The following is a 15474-nucleotide window of genomic DNA, read 5'->3' as shown; positions in this document are numbered from 1 at the left end:
TAATAGAAAATGACTCCAGTAAAAGTAAAAGTCACCCAGTGAAATACTGCTTGAGTAAATGTCTAAAAGTATTTGGTTTTAAATATACTTCAGTATCAAAAGTAAATGTAATTGATAAAATATACATAAGTATCAAAAGTAAAAGTATAAATCATTTCAAATTCCTTATATTAAGCAAACCAGACAGCACAATTTTTTATTTAATTTTTTATTTAATTTTTTTTACAGATAGCCAGGGGCACACTCCAACACTTAGATATAATTTACAAATGAAGCATTTGTGTTTAGTGAGTCTCCAGATCAGAGGCAGTAGAGATTACCAGGGATGTCCTCTTGATTAGTGTGTGAATTTAACCATTTTCCTGTACTGCTAAGCATTCAAAATGTTACAAGTACTTTTGGGTGTCATGGAAAATATATGGAGTAAGAAGTATATTATTTTCTTTAGGAATGTAGTAAAGTAAAAGTAAAAGTTGTCAAATATAAAAATATACTGCTCAAAAAAATAAAGGGAACACTTAAACAACACATCCTAGATCTGAATGAAATAAATTATCTTATTAAATACTTTTTTCTTTACATAGTTGAATGTGCTGACAACAAAATCAAACAAAAATAATCAATGGAAATCCAATTTATCAACCCATGGAGGTCTGGACTTGGAGTCACACTCAAAATTAAAGTGGAAAACCACACTACAGGCTGATCCAACTTTGATGTAATGTCCTTAAAACAAGTCAAAATGAGGCTCAGTAGTGTGTGTGGCCTCCACGTGCCTGTATGACCTCCCTACAACGCCTGGACATGCTCCTGATGAGGTGGCGGATGGTCTCCTGAGGGATCTCCTCCCAGACCTGGACTAAAGCATCCGCCAACTCCTGGACAGTCTGTGGTGCAAAGTGTCATTGGTGGATGGAGCGAGACATGATGTCCCAGATGTGCTCAATTGGATTCAGGTCTGGGGAACGGGCGGGCCAGTCCATAGCATCAATGCCTTCCTCTTGCAGGAACTGCTGACACACTCCAGCCACATGAGGTCTAGCATTGTCTTGCATTAGGAGGAACCCAGGGCCAACCGCACCAGCATATGGTCTCACAAGGGGTCTGAGGATCTCATCTCGGTACCTAATGGCAGTCAGGCTACCTCTGGCGAGCACATGGAGGGCTGTGTGGCCCCCCAAAGAAATGCCACCCCACACCATGACTGACCCACCGCCAAACTGGTCATGCTGGAGGATGTTGCAGGCAGCAGAACGTTCTCCACGGCGTCTCCAGACTCTGTCACGTCTGTCACATGTGCTCAGTGTGAACCTGCTTTCATCTGTGAAGAGCACAGGGCGCCAGTGGCGAATTTGCCAATCTTGGTGTTCTCTGGCAAATGCCAGACGTCCTGCACGGTGTTGGGCTGTAAGCACAACCCCCACCTGTGGACGTCGGACCCTCATACCACCCTCATGGAGTCTGTTTCTGACCGTTTGAGCAGACACATGCACATTTGTAGCCTGCTGGAGGTCATTTTGCAGGGCTCTGGCAGTGCTTCTCCTGCTCCTCCTTGCACAAAGGCGGAGGTAGCGGTCCTGCTGCTGGGTTGTTGCCCTCCTACGGCCTCCTCCACGTCTCCTGATGTACTGGCCTGTCTCCTGGTAGCGCCTCCATGCTCTGGACACTACGCTGACAGACACAGCAAACCTTCTTGCCACAGCTCGCATTGATGTGCCATCCTGGATGAGCTGCACTACCTGGGTTGTAGACTCCGTCTCATGCTACCACTAGAGTGAAAGCACCACCAGCATTCAAAAGTGAACAAAACATCAGCCAGGAAGCATAGGAACTGAGAAGTGGTCTGTGATCCCCACCTGCAGAACCACTCCTTTATTGGGGGTGTCTTGCTAATTGCCTATAATTTCCACCTGTTGTCTATTCCATTTGCACAACAGCATGTGAAATTTATTGTCAATCAGTGTTGCTTCCTAAGTGGACAGTTTGATTTCACAGAAGGGGATTGACTTGGAGTTACATTGTGTTGTTTAAGTGTTCCCTTTATTTTTTTGAGCAGTGAAGTAAAGTACAGATACCAAAAAATACGACTTAAGTAGTACCTTAAAGTATTTTTACATCACTGCACACCATACAATTTAAATGAACTTGGCCATGTCATCTGGTAATGTGTAGCCTACTACAATATCTTGCTATTCGAAACACTGAACTTAACAAACTACAAACATCCTCACTTGCAGTGGCAGAAAAAGTACTCAAATTTCATACTTGAGTAAAAGTAAAGATACCTTAATAGAAAATGACTCAGGTAAAAGGGAAAGTCACCCAGTAAAATACTACTTGAGTAAAAGTCTAAAAGTATTTGGTTTTAAATATACTTAAGTATCAAAAGGAAAAGTGTGAATAATAAAAAATGCATTATATTAAGCAAACCAGAAGGCACAATTATCTTGTTTATAGCCAGGGTCACACTCCAACACTTAGACATAATTTAAAAACAAAGCTCGTGTTTAGTGAGTCCACTAGATCAGAGGCAGTAGGGATGACCAGGGATGTTCTCTGTTTAGTGAGTCCTCCAGATCAGAGGCACTAGGGATGACCAGGGATGTTCTCTGTTTAGTGAGTCCTCCAGATCAGAGGCAGTAGGGATGACCAGGGATGTTCTCTGTTTAGTGAGTCCTCCAGGTCAGAGGCAGTAGGGATGACCAGGGATGTTCTCTGTTTACTGAGTCCACTAGATCAGAGGCAGTAGGGATGACCAGGGATGTTCTCTGTTTAGTGAGTCCTCCAGATCAGAGGCAGTAGGGATGACCAGGGATGTTCTCTGTTTAGTGAGTCCGTCAGATCAGAGGCACTAGGGATGACCAGGGATGTTCTCTGTTTAGTGAGTCCACCAGATCAGAGGCAGTAGGGATGACCAGGGATGTTCTCTGTTTAGTGAGAGGTCGGGCAGGGGGCCAGGGAGTCGAGGAGGCAGGGGTAGGGAGGACCAGGGATGTTCTCTGTTTAGTGAGTCCTCCAGATCAGAGGCAGTAGGGATGACTAGGGATGTTCTCTGTTTAGTGAGTCCACTAGATCAGAGGCACTAGGGATGACCAGGGATGTTCTCTGTTTAGTGAGTCCGCCAGATCAGAGGCACTAGGGATGACCAGGGATGTTCTCTGTTTAGTGAGTCCACCAGATCAGAGGCAGTAGGGATGACCAGGGGTGTTCTCTGTTTAGTAAGTCCACCAGATCAGAGGCAGTAGGGATGACCAGGGATGTTCTCTGTTTAGTAAGTCCGTCAGATCAGAGGCAGTAGGGATGACCAGGGATGTTCTCTGTTTAGTAAGTCCGTCAGATCAGAGGCAGTAGGGATGACCAGGGATGTTCTCTTGATAAGTGTGTGAATTTGACCATTTTCCTGTCAAAATGTAACCAGAACTTTTGTGTCAGGGAAAATGTATGGAGTAAAAAGTACACCATTTTCTTTAGGAATGTGGTGAAGTAAAAGTAAAAGTTGTCAAAAATATAAATAGTAAAGTACAGATACCCCAAAACACTACTTAAGTAGTACTTTAAAGTATTTTTACTTAAGTACTTTTACTGAAGTACTGCTAACTTGTGACATCTATATTCAATGGTCTAAAAATGACTATTTTAATGGGTATTCTGAACTGATATAACTGACATTATGTTTTGGCTTGAACTAATGATGCTATGTTGCCACTAAATAGGGAGCAGCAATGACTGGAGAATAATAATATGGAGCATGACAGCACACATCGGCGTGTGCGTCATTCTCTCTCGGAACCAAAGAGCCAGTTACCGATTGTACACCCACGGAATTCGTTCTGATCAGATACACAGGCAATATGGCGGAGGGAGATTCATGGGGTAAGAATCCAATCCACTTGTGTGGGAATGGAGCATTCTTCAAGTTTACCGAAACATTGCCAATTAAAAATACAAGAGATGATAGTTTACATTTGTAACATGTGTATTTTTTGGGGTCTTAGATGCTGACACTTTCGATCCGGACGAGCCCAAGAAGACTGTTGTGGCAGACAAATGGGAAGGCGAAGATGAGGATGAGGATATCAAGGTAACGATAGCAGGCTAACGTTAGCTAGCAACCACATTACACCGTAGTTGATTTCAAAGAGCATCTAATCACCTCATCGCATCCTAACTAGATCATACATATGATGTCAGCAGTGTTAGCTACTGTTTGCTAGGTAGGTAGGTAGTTAGTTAGTTATCTAACCAAAGTTAGCCGAGTGGTCCACAGCCTAAAGTGACAAGTCAGGAGTAGGACAGACTCGGTAAAAAAGTGTCCAGAACATTCGGCCTGTGATGTCAAATAGAGTGTCTCCCCCCCCTGCGTCACAATGAGATTCTAGAAGCTCTTCGCTTCCGTTGCTATATCAACGGCGTGATGAGAGAATGCAGGCCTGGGAAACTCCAGTCCTCTGGGGCCTTGCTGTCACACTTTTTCCCCCCAGTCCCCAGCTAACACACTTGACTCCAATAATCAAATAATCATGATCTTTAGTTAAAAATGCAATTAGTTTAAAATCAGGTGTGTTTGCTAGGGGGGGGGGGGGGGGAGACTGGAATTGCCCAGGCCTGAGCTAATGTCGAATTTTGGAGAGCGTTACAGCCAAAATGACATTATTTTCATCCCTACTATGTAAATAAAGCTTATTTAATGAAAACATTACTTTGAACTACTTTTAGGTACCTTAACATGTCAACAACATTACAAGTAAACAGTACTTTTGAAATAGCAAAGAACAACAATACAATACCATTATACAGCTATAGACTGAAATACATGAGTATAGGCTAACATCAACACAAACAATATACATTTAGTTGAAAAAACAGATGAATGACATGTACATAATATGATTGGGGGGGAGGTTGGCAGAAGTAGGGCATGGGTTTTATCTCAGTTCTGGTGTGTGGGATAGAGGAGAGGTGGATGCTACAGGTGGTTCTGCCAGACACTTTCCCTCGACAGGCAGCCGGTCTCAGAAGGTGGACTTGAGGAGGGAGATTGTAGTCCAGGCACAGCTGTTCTCTTCCCTCTTGGAGTGTTTACAGTGCTAGTGTACGTAGTGCATCTCACTGTGTCCCGGATTATATGTCGAGCACAGGTCCCTTAGCAGATTACATTAAACAACATGACATTACCAGTAGCTGTAGGTAATTGTAAGGAAAAGTGGGATCTTGGAGTGTGGTTGATCATGGAGGACATCATGGGGATCCAGGTCTGGGGAAGGGACACGGTAGGTGTCTCAGAGCATGGCAGAACCGCAAGAGGACATCATGGGGATCCAGGTCTGGGGAAGGGACACGGTAGGTGTCTCAGAGCATGGCAGAACCGCAAGAGGACATCATGGGGATCCAGATCTGGAGAAGGGATACGGTAGTTGTCTCAGAGCATGGCAGAACCGCAAGAGGACATCATGGGGATCCAGGTCTGGGGAAAGGACACGGTAGGTGTCTCAGACTGGTGCGACCCGTCGTTCACTAATATATGACTGGTGTGACCGCCACCCGTCTGCCATGCTCTGAGACACCTACCGTATCCCTTCCCCAGATCTGGATCCACCTGATGTCCTCCGTGATCAACCTCGACCCGTCGTCCATAATAAATGACTGGTGTGACCCGTCGTCCATAATAAATGACTGGTGTGACCCGTCGTCCATAATAAATGACCGGTGTGACCCGTCGTCCATAATAAATGACCGGTGTGACCCGTCGTCCATAATAAATGACCGGTGTGACCCGTCGTCCATAATAAATGACCGGTGTGACCCGTCGTCCATAATAAATGACTGGTGTGACCCGTCGTCCATAATAAATGACTGGTGTGACCCGTCGTCCATAATAAATGACTGGTGTGACCCGTCGTCCATAATAAATGACTGGTGTGACCCGTCGTCCATAATAAATGACTGGTGTGACCCGTTGTTCATAATAAATGACTGGTGTGACCCGTCGTCCATAATAAATGACTGGTGTGACCCGTCGTCCATAATAAATGACTGGTGTGACCCGTCGTTCATAATAAATGACCGGTGTGACCCGTCGTTCATAATAAATGACCGGTGTGACCCGTCGTTCATAATAAATGACCGGTGTGACCCGTCGTCCATAATAAATGACTGGTGTGACCCGTCGTCCATAATAAATGACTGGTGTGACCCGTCGTCCATAATAAATGACTGGTGTGACCCGTCGTCCATAATAAATGACCGGTGTGACCCGTCGTCCATAATAAATGACCGGTGTGACCCGTCGTCCATAATAAATGACCGGTGTGACCCGTCGTCCATAATAAATGACTGGTGTGACCCGTCGTCCATAATAAATGACTGGTGTGACCCGTCGTCCATAATAAATGACTGGTGTGACCCGTCGTCCATAATAAATGACTGGTGTGACCCGTCGTCCATAATAAATGACTGGTGTGACCCGTCGTCCATAATAAATGACTGGGGGGGGACTCTATTTGGCATGACAGGCCCGATGACTTTCCCAACGATGTTGCTCTACTTGTGACAGCGGCGCTGCCACCCTAGGGCGCGTAGCTAGCGCCACCCTAGGATGACAGCGTGCTGCTAGCCCCCTAGGGCAGCGAGCGCGGTAGATTAGATGGTCTTGATGAGTCCGTTGGCTACCGTTATGTAGCTACACGTTACTCGACAGCTATGCACTATTGGCCTGCTAATGATTAGCTACATCTGTCTGTCATTCTATTGCTAGTTTAGAAGCTATCTAGCTATGTAATCTAGCTAGTTAGCTTCGTCTTGCCAGGAATAAGCACCGTATGTGACGCCTGTTACTAAGGTTCATGTTTGTTTACTGTACTGGTAAGGAAAAAGAGAAGGAACCCGTATGTGCGAGTGCCTTTTTGAATTTTGATTTACTGTACTGGTAAACATCAGTAGATGGCCCAAATGGTGCTAGAATATCAGTCTGATTTAATCACATAACACAATGAATTGGTATATACGTCCTAAAAGGAATGACTGCAAAATCGTGTAAATGTTAGTTACAAGCCAGAATGTTTATAATTTTATACAAAATATCCCCCAGAAAAGTATTTGTTTACCCAACTTTTTTGAGCATCAGTACTGTCACAATGCTCAAAACCATGTAAACACCTAGTGACGTCAGTTTTAGTACGCATGTATCTCGTACACGCGTGTGTTTGCGCATGACCCAAGGCACGTGCACAAGACTGACGTCAGCAGGTGTTTGCGCATGCGCCAGATGTTTTAACTTTCAGTTTGAATTTCAGCACTCTTAACAAGTTGGTTTTAACAATACTTTCCTATGGATATTCTGTCTAAAATGTACCATCCGGAAGGACTGACCAATAGAGTAAGTTCAAATGTAACTTTATTCAACATTCCTGCTTGTAAGGAACATTTTACATGATTTTGCAGTCATTCGTTTCAGACTATATATACCAATGAATTGTGTATGACAGCCTGATTTAATCAGGTTGGTGCTAACCAATGCTGAAAAACGAATAAGCTAAATAGTGATGGCTTTGGTTGTAACTAAAGCTAGATACATGACTGGACGCAACATTCTGAAGCATGCATCCATTTTTCCCTCACCGTGTGTTCTCTTTGTAGGATAACTGGGATGATGAAGAGGAGGAATTGAAGAACGCAGAAGAGAAAAAAGCAGGTATTTAAACCACATGACTTGAACCAGTGAGTTTCCTATTATATTAATACAAGTTCAAATTAAATCATTTTTTTTTTTCAGTTTTCTTTTCATTTGTAGCAGAGACAAAACTTTCAGAAAAGAAGAAATTAGCTGAAAAAATCAAAGAAAGGGAAAGTTTACAAAGAAAAAAACAAGAAGAGTTGAGAAAGAGGGTAAGTGCCTTGCATACTGGGATTTCTGCTTGTCGTTGCTATGGAGTACATGATAGTAGCCACGGTAACCAATCCAGCTACTGCGACTGCTGGTTTTCTTCTCAGAATTCAGCAGAAACTTGACCTTTGCTTCCATAAATATGAGTAAATTTGGGATGCCTTGATGATTTTAATTGTCTTTATCATTTGGATTGGGTACAAATTATTATACTGTACATCCGGTATTCCCAGAGACTGTAAAAAAATAGTGTTTTCCAGACCCAGATTAAACCTCAAATCGTCCCAAAGGGTTTCACTGTGTGTGTGTGTGTGTGTGTGTGTGTGTGTGTGTGTGTGTGTGTGTGTGTGTGTGTGTGTGTGTGTGTGTGTGTGTGTGTGTGTGTGTGTGTGTGTGTGTACAGTCATGGCCAAAAGTTTTGAGAATGACACAAATATTAATTTTCACAAAGTCTGCTGCCTCAGTTTGAATGATGGCAATTTGCATATACTCCAGAATGTTATGAAGAGTGATCAGATGAATTACAATTAATTGCAGTCCCTCTTTGCCATGCAAATGAACTGAATTCCCCCAAAAACCTTTCCACTGCATTTCATCCCTGCCACAAAAGGACCAGCTGACATCATGTCAGTGATTCTCTCGTTAACACAGGTGTGAGTGTTGACGAGGACAAGGCTGGAGATCACTCTGTCATGCTGATTGAGTTCGAATAGCAGACTGGAAGCTTCAAAAGGAGGGTGGTGCTTGGAATCATTGTTCTTCCTCTGTTAACCATTGGTTAACTGCAAGGAAACATGTGCCGTCATCATTGCTTTGCATAAAAAGGGCTTCACAGGCAAGGATATTGCTGCCAGTAAGATTGCATCTAAATCAACCATTTATCGGATCATCAAGAACTTCAAGGAGAGCGGTTAAATTGTTGTGAAGAAGGATTCAGGGCGCCCAAGAAAGTCCAGCAAGCGCCAGGACCATCTCCTAAAGTTGATTCAGCTGCTGGATCGGGGAACCACCAGTACAGAGCTTGCTCAGGAATGGCAGCAGGCAGGTGTGAGTGCATCTGCACGCACAGTGAGGCAAAGACTTTTGGAGGATGGCCTGGTGTCAAGAAGGGCAGCAAAGAAGCCACTTTTCTCCAGGAAAAACATCAGGGACAGACTGATATTCTGCAAAAGGTACAGGGATTGGACTGCTGAGGACTGGGGTAAAGTCATTTTCTCTGATGAATCCCCTTTCCGATTGTTTAGGGCATCCGGAAAAAAGCTTGTCCGGAGAAGACAAGGTGAGCGCTACCATCAGTCCTGTGTCATGCCAACATTAAAGCATCCTGAGATCATTCATGTGTGGGGTTGCTTCTCAGCCAAGGGAGTGGGCTCACACAATTTTGCCTAAGAACAGAGCCATGAATAAAGAATGGTACCAACACATCCTCCGAGAGCAACTTCTCCCAATCATCTGGGAACAGTTTGGTGACGAACAATGCCTTTTCCAGCATGATGGAGCACCTTGCCATAAGGCAAAAGTGATAACTAAGTGGCTCGGGGAACAAAACATCGATATTTTGGGTCCATGGCCAGGAACTCCCCAGACCTTAATCCCATTGAGAACTTGTGGTCAATCCTCAAGAGGCGGGTAGACAATCAAAAACCCACAAATTCTGACAAACTCCAAGCACTGATTATGCAAGAATGGGCTGCCATCACTCAGGATGTGGCCCAGAAGTTAATTGACAGCATGCCAGGGCGGATTGCAGAGGTCTTGAAAAAGAATGGTCAACACCGCAAATATTGACTCTTTGCATCAACTTTATGTAATTGTCAATAAAAGTCTTTGACACTTATGAAATGCTTGTAATTATACTTCAGTATTCCATAGTAACATCTGACAAAAATATCGAAAGACACTGACGCAGCAAACTTTGTGAAAATGTATATTTGTGTCATTCTCAACTTTTGGCCACGACTGTATATACACTGAGTATACAAAACATTAAGGACACCTGCTCTTTCCATGACAGACTGACCAGGTGAAAGCTATGATCCCTTATTGATGTCACAGGCTTAAAGAAGGATTTTTAAGCCTTGACAATTGAGTCATGGATTGTGTGACATTCAGAGGGTGAATGGGCAAGACAAAATATTTAAGTTCCTTTGAACGGGGTATGGTAGTAGGTGCCAGGAGCACCAGTTTGTGTCAAGAACTGCAACGCTGCTGGTTGTTTCATACAGTTTCCCGTGTATATCAAGAATAGTCCACCACCCAAAGGGACGTGCACAACTCAGTATTAGGAAGGTGTCCTTAATGTTTTGTACACTCAGTGTATAGCCTAAAGTTTCCATGACTGACAAGGCATTTTCTGCTGGATCTGAAAGTATACTGTTTCTAATTTATTGCTTGGTAGTTAGAGGAATCTAATGAAACACAACTCACACCAGAGGAGGAGCTAGCAGAGAAACTACAGGAAGATGAAACAGAACTCACACCAGAGGAGGAGCTAGCAGAGAAACTACAGGAAGAGGAAACAGAACTCACACCAGAGGAGGAGCTAGCAGAGAAACTACAGGAAGAGGCTGGTCTTGTACTGGCTCAGGATGCTTTTGGTAAGAGATCAGGGCCTGGTTTCCCAAAAGCATCTTAAGGCTAAGTTCATGATTTGAACCATAGATCTTATAGTTCCAATGAGGAATTTAGCCTTCAGATGACTTTGGGGAACTGGTCCCAGTATTACAGGAAAATTAAAAGTTTGGCCTTGTCTGTTTTATATAAAACCTGTTTGTCTGTTTTATCAGATGTCATGATACTGTCAGTAAGCAAATAAGTACATGGTTCAATTTGCTGATGCATACATCCATATATATAGTGTGCTTAGGGTCGTTGTCCTGTTGGAAGGTGAACTTTCACCCCAGTCTGAGGTCCTGAGCCTTCTGGAGCAGGTTTTCATCAAGGATCTCTCTGTACTTTGCGCCATTCATCGTTCCCTTGATCCTGACTAGTCTTCCAGTCCCTGCTGCTGAAAAACATCCCCAGAGCATGATGCCGCCACCACCATGCTTCACCGTAGGGATGGTGCCAGGTTTCTTCCAGATGTGATGCTTAGCATTCAGGCCAAACAGTTCAATCTTAGTTTCATCAGACCAGAGAATCTTGTTTCTCATGGTCTGAGAGTCTTTAGGTGCCTTTTGGCAAACTCCAAGCAGGCTGTCATGTGCCTTTTACTGAGAAGTGCCTTCCGTCTGGCCACTCTACCATAAAGGCCTGATTAGTGGAGTGCTGCAAAGATGGTTGTTCCTTCTGGAAGGTTCTCCTATCTCTACAGAGGAATTGAGTGACCATCTGGTTCTTGGTCACCTCCCTGACCAAGGCCCTTCTCCCCCGATTGCTCAGTTTGGCCAGGAGGCCAGCTCTAGGAAGAGTCTTGGTGGTTCCAAACTTCTTCCATGTAAGAATGATGGAGGCCACTGTGTTCTTGGGGACCTTCAATGTTGCAGACATTTTTTGGTACTCTTCCCCTGATCTGTGCACGACACAATCCTGTCTCGGAGCTCTACGGACAATTCCTTCGACCTCATGGCTTGGTTTTTGCTCTGACATGCACTGTCAACTGTGGGACCTTATATTGACATGTCCAATCAATTGCATTTACCACAGGTGGACTCCTCCAATCAAGTTGTAGAAAAATCTCAAGGATGATCAATGGAAACAGGATGCACCTGAGCTCAATTTCAAGTCTCATAGCAAAGGGTCTGAATACTTATGTAAATAAGGTATTTGTTTTTTATTTTTAATAAATATGCAAAAATGTCTAAACCTGTTTTCGCTTTGTCATTATGGGGTATTGTGTGTAGATTTATGACGGAAATGTAAAAACATATTTTTGGCGGAATAAGGCTGTAACATAACAACGTGGAAAAAGTCAAGGGGTCCGAATACACTGTACTTATTCCACATTTTGTTGTGTTATAGCCTGAATTCAAAATGGATTAAATGTTTTTTTTCTTTCTCACCCATCTACACACAAAACCCCATAATTACAAAGTGGAAACATGTTTTGAGAAATTTTTGCACATTTTTTGAAAATGAAATACAGAAATACCCCTGAGTCAATGCTTTGTTGGAGCACATTTGGCAGCGATTACAGCTGTGTCTTCTTGGTTAAGTCTAAGAGTTTTCCACACCTGGATTGTGCAACATTTGTCCATTTTAATCTTTTCCAAATTCTCCAAGCTCTGTCAAATTGGTTGTTGATCATTGGTAGTCAACCATTTTCAGGTCTTGTGATAGATTTTCAATTAGATTTATGTCAAAACTGTAACTCAGCCACTCGGGAACATTCACTGTCTTCTTGGTAAGCAACTCCAGTGAAAAATTTGCCACAGCCTGTATGCCCTCCCAAACTATGTTTCATGTTTCAGGTAGCCCGCGAAAGCCAGCATGTATAAAATACAATAATCTACAAATATTTGCCATATTCTAATAATTCTCATGTGCCAATGTATCGCCACGGTCCGTGCCATGATAAAACTTACACTCCTATAGATCTGTAATAATTGGATGGTGAAACTTGCCAGCCATTCATAATAGCAAGGCGAAACAATTCAGGCATTCTTGAAAGTCAGGACAATCCTTTTCCTACAAATATATATATTTTTTTTATAGTTTACAAAAATAGAGTTTTGCAAGCAGTAGGCATTTAGAATAAAATATGAAATGGGACATTTAAAAAAAAAATAAAGTAACCTTTATTTAACTAGGCAAGTCAGTTAAGAACAAATTCTTATTTACAATGACGGCCTACTGGCAGTGGGTTACCTGCCTTGTTCAGGGGCTGAACGACAGATTTTTTTACCTTGTCAGCTCGGGGAGTCAATCTTGCAACTTTTCGGTTACTGTCCCAACGCTCTAACCACTAGGCTTTTTTGCAATTTTGCACCATTGCTTTTGTCGAATTGACCTGGGTCAGACCGGAAACCTGCCTAGTGTCTGGTGGAAAGCAGATTGAACCTTGTTTTCCTCTAGGATTTTGCCTGTGCTTAGCAACATTTTTTTTTATCCTGAAAAAGCATTGTGTTGTTGGATTTGCCCCAAACATAAGACTGTGTTCAGGACAAAAATTGAAATACTTTGCCACAGTTTTTGCAGTATAACTGTGCCTTGTTGCAAACAGGATATGTGTTTTGGAATATGTTTATTCTGTACAGACTTCCTTATTTTCACTCTGTCATTTAGGTTAGTATTGTGGAGTAACTACAATGTTGTTGATCCATCCTCAGTTTTCTCCTATCACAGCCATTAAACTCTTAATTGTTTTAAAATCACCATTGGCCTCATGGTGAAATCCCTGAGCAGTTTCCTTCCTCTCCAGCAACTGAGTTAGGAAGGACGCCTGTATCTTTGTAGTGACTGGGTGTATTGATACACCATCCAAAGTGTAATAAATATTTGTAAACATTTTGAAAAACATAATTTCACTTTGACATTGAGGTATCTGTTTTAAATTCATGCTGCAACACAACAACATATGTAAAAAGTCAAGGGGTGTGAATACTTTCTGAAGACACTGTATGCATGATAAACATTTTAAAGTTGACAGGCTACACATTCCAGATTCATAAAAAAAGCTTTACAGAGAATCTGTGATTAAAACCCGCCATTTTGCTAGAAGTATAAAGCGTTTTTTGACATTGTCAACACAAGTTGTCAGTGGAAAGTTTTAACATCATAGTGCTGAAATATATTTTTTTTCTTCCCAAATCAGGTGTCGTCAACAGTGTAAAAGGAATTGATGCTGTAAGCCCCTCTTCTAAAGATGACTTTACAGATTTTGAAAAGCTGCTAAAAGACAAGATATCACCTTTTGAGAGTTCTATACACTATTCCGCTTTCCTAGAGTCCTTGTTTCGAGACCTCTGTCTCTCATGTGAGTATTCATTTAATAATCCATTTTAATAATATAAATGTAGAAATTAACCAATGTTATTAGTCAATCATATCAACTGTCAGTGGTACTGTTTTATATTAAATCATTTTTTTGGAACGGTGCACCTCTTATGTTACAGTGGAGGTAGAAGACTTAAAAAAGGTCAGCAACTCCCTCACAGTATTACTAAGTGAGAAACAGAAACAGGAAAAGGTAAGTGGTCTTTTCAAATGTGTATTCCTGTGATATAAGTCAATGCTAATCATCCCCTCTTTATTTCCAACAGCAGCTGAATAAAGCAAAGAAGAAAAAAAAAGGTGTGGTTGCTGCCGGAGGGATGAAGGCCAAGATGAAGGATGACCTAGCAGACTACGGAGAGTTCGATGGAGGTTACGCACAAGACTACGAGGACTTTATGTGACGTGATACCAACGAGACCGCTGTGTCTCAAACGGCAACCTGTTCAAGTAGTGCCCTTATATAGGGGACATCCACTGTCCTTCCCATTCCCTCTCAGCTCTGCTCGATTCATCCACCTCGGAGCATGACCCCTGACCTATGACCTATTCTGCTGCCCAAAGCCATCCAATGAACACCACCCTTGTGTCGCCCGCTGCACACAAACAAGATTCTGAAAGAAGTGTTGAATGGTTTGACGAAGAACGTGAACATGTGATCTCAATATGGTTGTGTCCTCGTCTGGATTCCTTCGACGGTTCCTCGAAACTGACTGACCAACAAGACAAGTAACTGATCCTTGAGTTCCCTTCACTGTAAGAATGTTCTGAGTTCCAAAATGTTTTACCAGCATTCTCGTTTTTTCCAAATCTACAATGAATTCAGTTTTATCTTTAAAATAAATGTTTCAACAAAATGAATTGTTACTGTTTGACGACTGAAAGCGGAAGGAAAATAAATGTGGTGTTCTATGCAAATGAGATTGACTATATTTGTCTCCAGTATCATTGAATATTATGTGTTTTATTGGCTACTGGCGTTCCAAAATATGAACTACATTTTTTTACTGTGAAGAATGTAGGTCTCCAAATGTCAGTTTGCTCATCCCATATTCCACTATATTTATCCTTGAGTAGAGATCACATAGGCTGCGTTTACACCGTCATCCCAATTCTGATATTTGTTTTAACTAATTGGTCTTTTGAGCAATCAGAACAGATCTGATGTGAAAATATCTGATGTGATTGGTCAAAAGACCAATTTGGTGGGAAAAAATATCAGAATTGGGCTGCCTGTGTAAATGCAACAATAGTATTTGCAGGAGAAAATGTCCAAATAACACCTGGAGCATAAAACCACTTGAGAAAAGCCACATTACTATGAAAATGTTGGGTACACACTCAGGAATATATTTGTGTAGTTACAGTGCATTTGGAAAGTATTCAGACCCCTTGACTTTTTCCACATTTTGTTGCGTTACAGCCTTATTCTAAAATGGATTAAATCGTTTTTTTTTCTCCTCAATCTACACCCCTAATGACAAAGCAAAAACAGGTTAACATTTCTGCAAATGTATTACTAATAAAAAACTGATATCACATTTACATACAGTTGAAGTCGGAAGTTTACATACACTTAGGTTGGAGTCATTAAAACTCGTTTTTCAACCACTCCACAAATTTCTTGTTAACAAACTATAGTTTTGGCAAGTCGGTTAGGA

General features: G+C 42.2%; 1 protein-coding gene across 2 annotated transcripts; it reads left to right on the top strand.

Moving 5' to 3' along the window:
- Positions 1 to 3764: 3764 nt before the first annotated feature.
- Positions 3765 to 14734, top strand: LOC106584719 (eukaryotic translation initiation factor 3 subunit J-A). Of its 2 annotated transcripts, none has more exons than XM_082968158.1 (8): positions 3765 to 3873; positions 3996 to 4081; positions 7636 to 7690; positions 7790 to 7884; positions 10281 to 10479; positions 13635 to 13796; positions 13936 to 14009; positions 14083 to 14734. In XM_082968158.1, exons 1-8 carry the CDS (start codon positions 3852 to 3854, stop codon positions 14215 to 14217), a joined length of 828 nt encoding a protein of 275 aa, XP_082824284.1. In that variant the 5' UTR covers positions 3765 to 3851; the 3' UTR covers positions 14218 to 14734. The 2 variants fall into 2 exon arrangements, with proteins under 2 accessions (XP_082824284.1, XP_014025716.1); XM_014170241.3 differs by having other exon boundaries at positions 7772 to 7884.
- Positions 14735 to 15474: the final 740 nt, after the last annotated feature.

The sequence above is a fragment of the Salmo salar genome, chromosome 23, assembly GCF_965601325.2.
Source record: "Salmo salar chromosome 23, fSalSal1, whole genome shotgun sequence".
NCBI classification, from domain to species: Eukaryota; Metazoa; Chordata; class Actinopteri; order Salmoniformes; family Salmonidae; genus Salmo; species Salmo salar.
This window is presented reverse-complemented; position numbering and strand designations above follow the sequence as displayed.